General features: G+C 48.8%; 2 protein-coding genes across 6 annotated transcripts; one reads left to right on the top strand and one right to left on the bottom strand.

Moving 5' to 3' along the window:
* Positions 1-688: 688 nt before the first annotated feature.
* TSPAN31 (tetraspanin 31) lies at positions 689-3,405 on the top strand. 3 transcript variants are annotated; one of them, XM_086400296.1, is made up of 6 exons: positions 689-861; positions 1,389-1,556; positions 1,822-1,902; positions 2,215-2,346; positions 2,664-2,777; positions 2,879-3,405. In XM_086400296.1, the coding sequence occupies exons 1-6, from the start codon at positions 799-801 to the stop codon at positions 2,951-2,953; spliced, it is 633 nt and encodes a 210-aa protein (XP_086256422.1). In that variant the 5' UTR covers positions 689-798; the 3' UTR covers positions 2,954-3,405. The 3 variants fall into 3 exon arrangements, with proteins under 3 accessions (XP_086256422.1, XP_086256424.1, XP_086256425.1); XM_086400298.1 differs by lacking the exon at positions 1,822-1,902 and having other exon boundaries at positions 1,389-1,517; XM_086400299.1 differs by lacking the exons at positions 1,389-1,556; positions 1,822-1,902.
* Positions 3,406-3,584: 179 nt separating this feature from the next.
* Positions 3,585-6,565, bottom strand: CDK4 (cyclin dependent kinase 4). Of its 3 annotated transcripts, none has more exons than XM_086400291.1 (8): positions 6,445-6,565; positions 5,803-6,064; positions 5,504-5,639; positions 5,219-5,386; positions 4,968-5,077; positions 4,666-4,716; positions 4,391-4,526; positions 3,585-3,978 (listed from the first exon to the last, which is right to left on the bottom strand). In XM_086400291.1, exons 2-8 carry the CDS (start codon positions 6,018-6,020, stop codon positions 3,886-3,888), a joined length of 912 nt encoding a protein of 303 aa, XP_086256417.1. In that variant the 5' UTR covers positions 6,021-6,064; positions 6,445-6,565; the 3' UTR covers positions 3,585-3,885. The 3 variants fall into 3 exon arrangements, with proteins under 3 accessions (XP_086256417.1, XP_086256416.1, XP_086256418.1); XM_086400290.1 differs by having other exon boundaries at positions 5,803-6,039; XM_086400292.1 differs by lacking the exon at positions 5,803-6,064.
* Positions 6,566-9,182: the final 2,617 nt, after the last annotated feature.

Genomic DNA, 9,182 nt, shown 5'->3' with positions numbered 1-9,182 from the left:
CCAGGATCAGGCATGTGCTCTGAAGACTCCAGCACACTCGTGTGTCTTGTGGTTTTGTCCGGAACGCGCCGCTCCGAGGCTGCTAATTTTCATACTGAATTTCTAGCATGTTTACACCCCATCAGGGGGGGGATATGAATCAGGCTATGTGCACTAGTGGACGCACTTGCAAAGACGAGAGTATTTGCTAGGTGGTGTTATGCCCAACCCGGGGCCTCTGTGGCCGGGCTAAATAGCTTAGTATTTCGCTTCTCTAGGTGTTCCCGAATGTGATGCAATAGTAGCAAACGAGAGCGTCATCATGAAGTCATTGCGGGACAAGGGGAAAGGGGCGGGAGGGCCCTCCCTTGAGGGGAGGAGCCCTTTCACCTGGCCCTTGAAGCACCTACTCTTCACCGGAATTTCCCGAGAGCCTCCTCCCTCGGATAAGTCCTCTTGCAGCCGCCACCACAGAAATCTCCGTTTTCAATCCGGGGTTTTGAAATTTCGGCTCCGGTCTCTATGAGACTCTTCCGAAGCCCTGCCCCCAGTTTTAAGTTTCATCCAATAAAGAACCTAAAGGAGGGGCCGGCAGGCGGGTCAGTGACGCGATGCAGATTGATTGGCATTCAGGACACCGACGTCCTAGATTAGTCCCAAATTTCGCCAATCCAAAGGCGGGGGTGGGACGGTGCAGGCGCAGAGGACTGGGTTTGGCTGGACTCGATTTAAAGAGACAGAAGCTGTCGGGGTCCAAGACGGTCCGCGAGACCCTCCCCCCAAGTCCTTGGGACCACTTGGGTCCCCAAAGCTGGGGAGATGGTTTGCGGAGGCTTTGCCTGCTCCAAGAATGCGCTCTGCGCGCTCAACGTGGTCTACATGGTGAGGTTTTGGAGGTGGGGGGAAGCGCCAGGGCGGAAAGGCCAATGTAGATAATGTCTAGGGGACTTCGGATGGGGAGAGGGATGTACTAGGGGTTCCGGGAAGATTCCCGGGAACTTCCGGCGAAGAGGGAATTCCTAGGGACTTCCGTGGGAAGAGAGGAGACTTCCGGTGATCAGAGGGTTTATCTAGGGCTGGGGAGGTGATGAAGTGAAGGCTCATCGTGGGGATAAAGGCCCAGCCCTCCCTCTTCTGAATTTAGGCTTCTCCCAAATGGAAGTGATGGATGAAGCTAAATGTCCCGTTTTATATTCATAGACTTTACGCTCCCTGCCGCCTCTCAACCCTATTCCAGCCATTCTGACCTCTGATGGGAGGAGTGCCCAGGGATGGTCCTGGTCCTGGTAGTAGTACTTCTCACTCACACAAAACTCAGTTCTTTATTGTCCAGCCACCGCTCTCACCTTGACCATTGGCGGTGATGCACACTGAAATTCTTTTAAGATATATCCTGCTGTTTTCCTTAGCTGGTAGGCTTATTGCTCATTGGAGTGGCTGCATGGGCTAAGGGCCTGGGTCTGGTGTCCAGCATCCATATCATCGGAGGAGTCATTGCAGTGGGAGTCTTCCTTCTTCTCATCGCGGTTGCAGGACTGGTAGGTGCTGTCAACCACCACCAAGTACTGCTTTTCTTTGTATCCTGACCTGAAGTGATTGGGGCACCAGGGCTCTTGGGAGGACTGTTAGCTAGGAAGTTAGAAAGGAGGGTAGGAGACCTCCAGTGTTCGGGGGATATGTCTCCTTGCCCTCCCTTATACCATACTCTATGAAACAAAAGCCAATGATTTGGTTTTCAACTGACATAATTGTGTAAGTTCTTTGACTAGATCAGATTGTTACTATAGGTGGAACATAAAGGAATCTAGGACTTTTTTTTTTTTCCATAACTCTTCCTCTCAGTACATGATCATCCTTGGTTTGGTCTTCATCTTCCAGTTTGGAATCTCTTGCTCATGTCTGGCTATTAACCTAAGCAAACAGGTAAGAAGGTGCCCTTTCAAGTACTCACTTTTTTCCCCACCCTCTAACCTCTTGACTCTTTACTCTCAGTCTGGCCCCAAAGATCATTCTTAGACCCACTACTTCCAGAGCTATTTGCTTCCTTTGGGATGTCTGGCTAACTGACCGTGAGGACCATCCAGAAGGAAGTGGATGGTAACTGTGTCTGCACCTTTGCTTTTCAAGGACATTAACTCTGCTTAAAAAGGGAAATTGAAACTGGACCTGGGATCAAAATGTTAGGGGATTCATAAGATTAGCATCAAATGATTTCCTTCTGCCTATATCCTCCAGACAGATGTCATCAATGCTTCTTGGTGGGTCATGAGCAACAAGACCCGGGATGAACTGGAAAGAAGTTTTGATTGCTGTGGCTTGTTCAACCTTACAACCCTGGATCAACAAGATTATGCTTTCTGCACTGCAGTGAGCTGGCATGGGAGGGGTTGGGGGGTGGCGGTGGTTTGTGTGATAGAAAACTGGCTAAGGCCAATGCTCAAATTGGCAGATTTGAGCTTAATGTGATTGCCTGTCTCTAGCAGCTCACTTGTATTGGGGCTGTGTGCTGGTAGGAGTTGGGGGATGGATACAGATTCTAGAGAATTAGCCAAGTGAAGAGTCCAGTCTATAGGATACTAATCAGGAACTGGAAAATAATTCCTAGGGTCATTCGCCATAGTTACGATAGAGCACCATAGCAACTCTGCATCCTCCAAACATGCATATGTGTGTTTTTCGCTCAGGTCTGCAAGAGCCGGAGCCCCACATGTCAGATGTGTGGAGAAAAGTTTCTTAAGCATTCAGATGAAGCCCTGAAAATCCTGGGGGGTGTTGGACTCTTCTTTAGCTTCACAGAGGTAACATTCTCTAGTTCCCTTATATCCCTTCTGTACACCTCCAAATCTTAGCCCCAGAAATTCATAGTTCGTGCTTATCTCTTTTCTCTTTGCTGCTACAGATCCTTGGTGTTTGGCTAGCGATGAGATTTCGGAATCAGAAGGATCCTCGAGCCAACCCCAGTGCCTTTCTATGAGACTTTGGATCCTTCTGACATCTTTCCTGCTGTTTGCTCTCCCTAAGCTTTTTCTTCCCCTTAGGGAAAACTTGGGGTCTGTAGCCCTTTTTGAGAAAAAGGAAAGGGCCTTTGCCATGTTCCCTAAAGATGACTGAACAGTTAGGCTTTATGCCTTGATATGTTTTGCTGGGAGAAAGATTATAAGGAATAAAGAAAAACCCTTCTTCCTTCCTCTCTCCCTAAGGGATATGGGAAGTTTCCAGGATTACATGAGATGGGATGGGGGTTGGAGTCATTCCTGGCTGTTTCCCCTCTTCTCCCTTCCATATGCTGGACCACCTCAACACATCTTTGCTCCAAGGTAAATCAGGGACAGATCCAGAGAGAAAACTACCAAGAACTCTTGTAATAAGGAGGACCTGGTTTGGGGAAGTTCAGTAAATATAAAAATAAAAACCATTTAAACTCTATAATCAAAGAAGCCATGTAAATGCCTTTTCTTCTCTTGTTAGTAGAGGGGCTCCACTGACCCTGTGACCTAAAGAGAATCTGCAAGGAAGTTCCATCTTCCAAATGGTTTTTTCCAAATCCCCAAACAGTAAAGCCAATCAGAGGAAGAAACATTAAAAAAAAAAAAAAAAAGACCGTATTTCTTTGTTTGTCCTGTATAAAAAAGGATCCCGATATAAAGGTATAAAGAAGGGGAGAACAAGGGACATATCCCTTGGTGTAAGGACACAGGATAAAGATAAGCCTCAAAAAGAAGGGTGGGAGGGGAATATGGTTAAGGCAGTAAAATATTGTCTGTAAAAAGTTGGAGGAGGAGTCTCCACAGCTTCAGAGATGAAGGCAGAGGTTGCCTTCTCATTGGTGGGGCTCTCCACTCAAGTGTTCAAAAGAAGGGAAATTTGGTGTCTCTCGCCTTGGTTCTGTTCCAGCCATTCTGTTGTTCACTCTGCGTCACCTTCTGCCTTGTGTAGATAAGAGTGCTGCAGGGCTCGGAAGGCAGAGATTCGCTTGTGTGGGTTAAAAGTCAGCATCTCCTGAGAAGGGACACAAATGTCAGAAAACATGGAAGAAACAAAAAAGACTCCTGCTTACCCCCAACAATACCTAGAATGGGTGATTTTCTCTATCCCTCTTGTGGACAGCCATTCAAAACAGTAATAAAAACCAGCCCGTTCACTAACAAGTCTCAGTAACAACAATGCATTTGGGTTCCTTTTATCTTGCTCCATTTCCCCCTACTGGTGGCTCAAGTGGTAAAATAAACTGCCTGCAATGCAGGAGACCTGGGTTTAATCCCTGGGTCGGGAAGACCCCCTGGACAAGGAAATGGCAACCCACTCCAGTGGGCTACAGTCCATGGGGTTGTAAAGAGTCTGACACGACTGAGTGACAAACACGGGATATCCCCCTGCAGTCTCGCCCTGTGCCCATGCCTGAGTCTATTACCAGCAGCAGCTGTGCTCCAGATTCCTCCAGCTCAGGGACCACCGACTGCACTGGGCGGGGCCCTCGGGGGGAAAAGGCTCCTCGGGGTAGAGAGACATCTCGGGGCCAGTCATCCTCTGGGGGCAGTCCAATCAGGCTATGGGGAACAGGAGAATTCTGGTCAGGAGGGCCCTTTTCCAGCCCCCATCTCCAGGGGCAGAGCCAGCTGCTGTCAAGGGCTCAGCAGAAACAGAAGGACTCGGAATGCAAAGTTCTTCCCCTTGCAGGTCACTTACTCAAAGATTTTGCCTAACTGGTCAGCTTCAGAGTTTCCACAGAAGAGAGGCCTAAGGTGAAAAGAGACATTCATTCCAGTAGCAGTCTTTCAAAGACAGGGTGGTAGATAACTACTTAGTGGCTCAAAACATTAGGGTGTGGAGAATAAAGGGCTACGAAATTCCTAATTCCAGAACATTTCAGAGTTTCTGGCTATGGACAAGGTAGCCAGTAGTAAGTGGAAGAGCGGGCAGGGTATGAGTGTGGTTTATGAATAAAAGACTTGGGAAATCAAAATGTTTGGGATACTTGGGCCCCATACTTTCGACGAAACATCTCTGCAAAGATACAGCCAACGCTCCACATGTCCACGGGTGTTGCATACGTAGACTGCAAAAGAACTTCTGGAGCACGATACCAGAGTGTAACAACCTGATGGGAATAAGTAGTGCAGATGAGAGTCCTGCAAGTTACTGCAAAGCACATGAAAAAACACACTCCTTCTCAACTGCTATGGGCAATCACTCTTCTCCCCCAGCCAGATCCCATCTTGGCCACCATCATTCTACTGACCACAGGTGTAAGTGCCATCTGGTAGCTGTAGATTCTGGCCAGGCCAAAGTCAGCCAGCTTGACTGTCCCACCACTTGTCACCAGAATGTTCTCTGGCTTCAGGTCTCGGTGAACAATGCAGTTGGCATGAAGGAAATCCAGGCCTCTTAGAAATTGGCGCATGAGATCCTGGTTTGGAAGGGGGAAGTACAGAGAAACTGAGAACCAGGTGCCACACCTGAAATTACAACAGAAACTACCACAATGGTCTCAAGCTACCTCTCAGTGTCTGCCCACCCTACTTACTTTTATGGTCTCCACTGGCAAGCCTGGTGGGGGTGCCTTGTCCAGATATGTCCTGAGATCTTGGTCCACATGCTCAAACACCAGGGTCACTTTGGTCTCCCGGTCAGTTCGGGCTGTTGCACAGACGTCCATAAGCCTGGCCAGAACAAGTGGTCACTCACTGACCAATGGTCTTGGACCCAACATGGCCTCCCCTATTTCCTCAGGGTTCCCACTCCTCTTCTGACCACCACTCTACATCTATAGGTTAGGCTGTCTTTTTCCTCTCACGACCCACTCCCATGCTTCCATCTTCTCACCTGACAACATTGGGATGCTCAAAAGCCTCCAGACGCCGCAGTAAGGCCACCTCCCGAACGGTGCTGATGGGCAGGCCCCCTCCAGCACCTCCTCCATTGGGGACTCTTACACTCTTGAGGGCCACAAAGTGGCCACTGTGGGGATCACGGGCCTTGTACACTGTCCCATAGGCACCGACACCAATCTCAGCCACTGGCTCATATCGGGAGGTAGCCATTCTCAGACCAGAGAAGACCCTACAATCACAGAGGCTCAATGAGCCTGCAGGAACAAAGTGACTCCCACGAAAGACATCACAAAGACAATATCAACAGCATTCCCAAACTTCCCTGAGGGCAGCCCCCTAGGTAACACAATAACTAAACCCAAACCCTTCAGCCACGTGAGGCCCCATAACTTTTTCAAAGATGCATTTTCCTTGGGGACCATCAAGCCCCACACAAGGGAAATCCCATACGACACACCCCCTACATCAAAGACCCGACACCCAGTTCCTGAAATTACACCTCCCTTCGGCCACAAAGGAACATTATCACATCCTGCCCCACTTCCCGCCCTCGAGCAACCCTTCCATAACCAGCCCGCGTAGGAAGCAGTGGAGGGCGAGAATGGTCCCCATTCCTGAGAAGGGCTACACTCACCTCGCCCCGTGTCAGGAGCTGCGGGGTCGGCCCGTTATCCGGACCCCGGAGCCGGTCCCTGCAGCGCCATACACTCGAGGTCTGTCCTGGGCAGCTGGACGCTATGGGCCCGACCATAGACACAGGCCGCAGGCTAGAGCGGCCCCCTTTACCCCCACCCTCACCATGTGACCAGCTGCCAAAGAGGCGCGCGGAAATTGGAGGGGCGGGGCGAACGCCGGACGTTCGGACCACGTGACCGGACTACTCATGCGCAGAGGGGCAGCCGAGAAGCAGCTTTGAACGAGAAAGGGGCGAGGAGGGGAAAGAGGCGGAGGAGAGATGGCAACCACATGATCTGTTGCTATCACACGTGACCGTTTGACATTGCTTGGAGGAGCAGAGGTGTGGTTACGCTGAAGGGCACGTGACTGGCTGCCTTAACTCTGGCTGGAGCGGAGGGGCGGGAGAAGAGAGAGGGTGGAGTCCAATGCGGTGCCATGGCAACCTGGGCCACCCAGGATTCCCAGCTCCCGGCTGCAGGCCGAGCCTGAGTCTCACTACCCTTCTCTCACTCTCTCTAAGCGGGGAGGTGGGTCGAGGGACGGGAGGTGGTCCTGTGGTCTTTCTGCTCCATCGTCCATCGCCAGCGGAAAACATGTTTTCATTTGTGTCTTTGTTGCATTCATTCATTCAGCAAATGTTTACTGAGTCCTTGCTTCCTGTGTGTATGTGGGGTTTCTTTTTTTAATTTTTTTTCGAGTCTCAGACACTTGACCTTTTTTTCAACTAGTGATAAGGTTATTTATAAAGATAGTCACATATTTTATATGTGGTCATATAAAATAGGGAGTAGACGGTGCCCAGTTCAGTTCAGTTGCTCAGTCGTGTCTGACTCTTTGCGACCCCATGGACTACAGCACGCCAGGCTTCCCTGTCCATCACCAACTCCCGGAGCTTACTCAAACTCATGTCCATCGAGTTAGTGATGCCATCCAACCATCTCGTCCTCTGTCGTCCCCTTCTCCTCCCGCCTTCAATCTTTCCCAGCATCAGGGTCTTTTCTAGTGAGTCAGTTCTTTGCATCAGGTGGCCAAAGTACTGGAGTTTCAGCTTCAGCATCAGTCCTTCCAATGAATATTCAGGACTGATTGCCTTTGGGATAGACTGGTTGGGTCTCCTTGCAGTCCAAGGGACTGCCCATGTGAGGACAAAACTGGGATTAAAGGACTAATGGAAGACAGGTTAGTACAATAATCCAACAGGACGTGTGGCAAGATAATGTCGTCCCCTCTTCCCAACTTCCAAAGCAGAGACCAGATACCTTCTGACAGAGAAGTTATTGATGAGCCGGAAAGAGGAATACTTGACCTTTAAGGTTCTTTTCTGCAGTAAGATGGTATGACATGTGTGTATGATATTATATACATCACATACAGATAGACATAGGAGTGAGCATGAGCAAGGAAGTTACCACCACACTGCATGAAAGTGAGTGTTCCCTTCTGCAAACCTTGTGACTCCTTATATGGGGTTGTTGCGTTTCTCTTTTTTCCCCTATGGCAAGCTTTCCTAGCCCTTGTCCTAAGAGACTTTTCCCAAACAACCTCTGCTCACAGACATCTAGGTAGACAACAGGCAAGTTTCTCTGACTTCCCTTGTCTTACTGACTCCAACTTCTTTGTCTCCCAACCCTTTGAGAGAATGGGAATAAGGAAAAGAAGGGATCGGTTTCTCATTTATGAGAAACTGTCTAAAATCTGAAACCATTCTATTGTTCTATTTGCTCTCCTTGTGCCCTAACTTCTATTCTCCTTAATCATCTGGCTGAGGATATGAGTTCAAGCTTGAGATTCATATAAACCATGCTCCAGGGCGAAATGGAAGACATGTCAGTACAGATTTCCCCTGTTTGCATTCTGATAGTTGTAGTCCTGGGCCTTTGCTGGCAAAGGCAACTGGAATTCTGGTAAGAAAAATCCCAAGGTGCTAACTGATTAAGGGGCTTGTGAGGTGAATGTTTCATTGACTATTTTGCTAGGATTGGTGGGTTTGTAAACCTCTGGAAGGCTAAGTTTCTCTGAGTGTGTTAAACTTTCATCCTACCCCAGCAAGGTCTCACTTTAGCCTCACCCTCCACATAAGCTCACTGTTTTTAAAATAGAAGTCATCCTCCATCTTGGCTTGGGTTCCAGACCCTTTTTCTGATTAATTCATCCATCCATCCAAAATATTTGAATGATTTGTAAGAGCATTACTCTCCTTAATCACTTTCTATTGAGGATCTTTAGTTTGGCAGTCTGTCCCTGATTACATACCCTCCCTTTTCCTGTTACTTTTTTTTACCAATTAATTTTTCCCCCAGTGTGTTTGACCCAATGAACTTCCCTGGAATTCCTTTTCCCACAGCATTGATAAGGAGAGGAGCAGGATGTAACTGTAAGGTAGAAATAAGGAATAAGAGGGTACAACTGGTTCTCAGGGTCGAGAGCCCCCATACAACAAAGAGCTAAGCATGTGTGTGCGCGTGCGCGGGTGTGTACGTGTGTGTGTGTGTGTGTGTGTGTGTGTGTGTGTTAGGTATGGTTCACTTCAGTGCAGTGGTGGTGGGTCAGGGGAATACCAGGAAAGACTCACCCCTTTAACACTCCGCTCCTTTGCTCACTCACCTCCCTCACACAATTACACACTTCTGTTTTTCATACAATCCAATTCCACCCCTTACACATTCATCTCTTCCACAGCCCCACACTGTGCAC

Source organism: Bos grunniens, chromosome 5, assembly GCF_055505025.1.
Source record: "Bos grunniens cultivar Pamir isolate PY7600 chromosome 5, Bosgru_T2T1.0, whole genome shotgun sequence".
In the NCBI taxonomy this organism is placed as follows: domain Eukaryota; kingdom Metazoa; phylum Chordata; class Mammalia; order Artiodactyla; family Bovidae; genus Bos; species Bos grunniens.
This window is presented reverse-complemented; position numbering and strand designations above follow the sequence as displayed.

Bases quoted from the DNA above. Each gene is read 5' to 3' on its own strand.
- TSPAN31 (XM_086400296.1), top strand. From the start codon at position 799: ATGGTTTGCGGAGGCTTTGCCTGCTCCAAGAATGCGCTCTGCGCGCTC. The intron at 1,903-2,214 runs GTAAGAAGGTGC...TATATCCTCCAG, and splicing joins CTATTAACCTAAGCAAACAG to ACAGATGTCATCAATGCTTC. The intron at 2,347-2,663 runs GTGAGCTGGCAT...TTTTTCGCTCAG, and splicing joins ATTATGCTTTCTGCACTGCA to GTCTGCAAGAGCCGGAGCCC.
- CDK4 (XM_086400291.1), bottom strand. From the start codon at position 6,020: ATGGCTACCTCCCGATATGAGCCAGTGGCTGAGATTGGTGTCGGTGCC. The intron at 5,387-5,503 runs GTAAGTAGGGTG...CTTCCAAACCAG, and splicing joins TGCCAGTGGAGACCATAAAA to GATCTCATGCGCCAATTTCT. The intron at 4,717-4,967 runs GTATGGGGCCCA...TTTTCACCTTAG, and splicing joins GCAGAGATGTTTCGTCGAAA to GCCTCTCTTCTGTGGAAACT.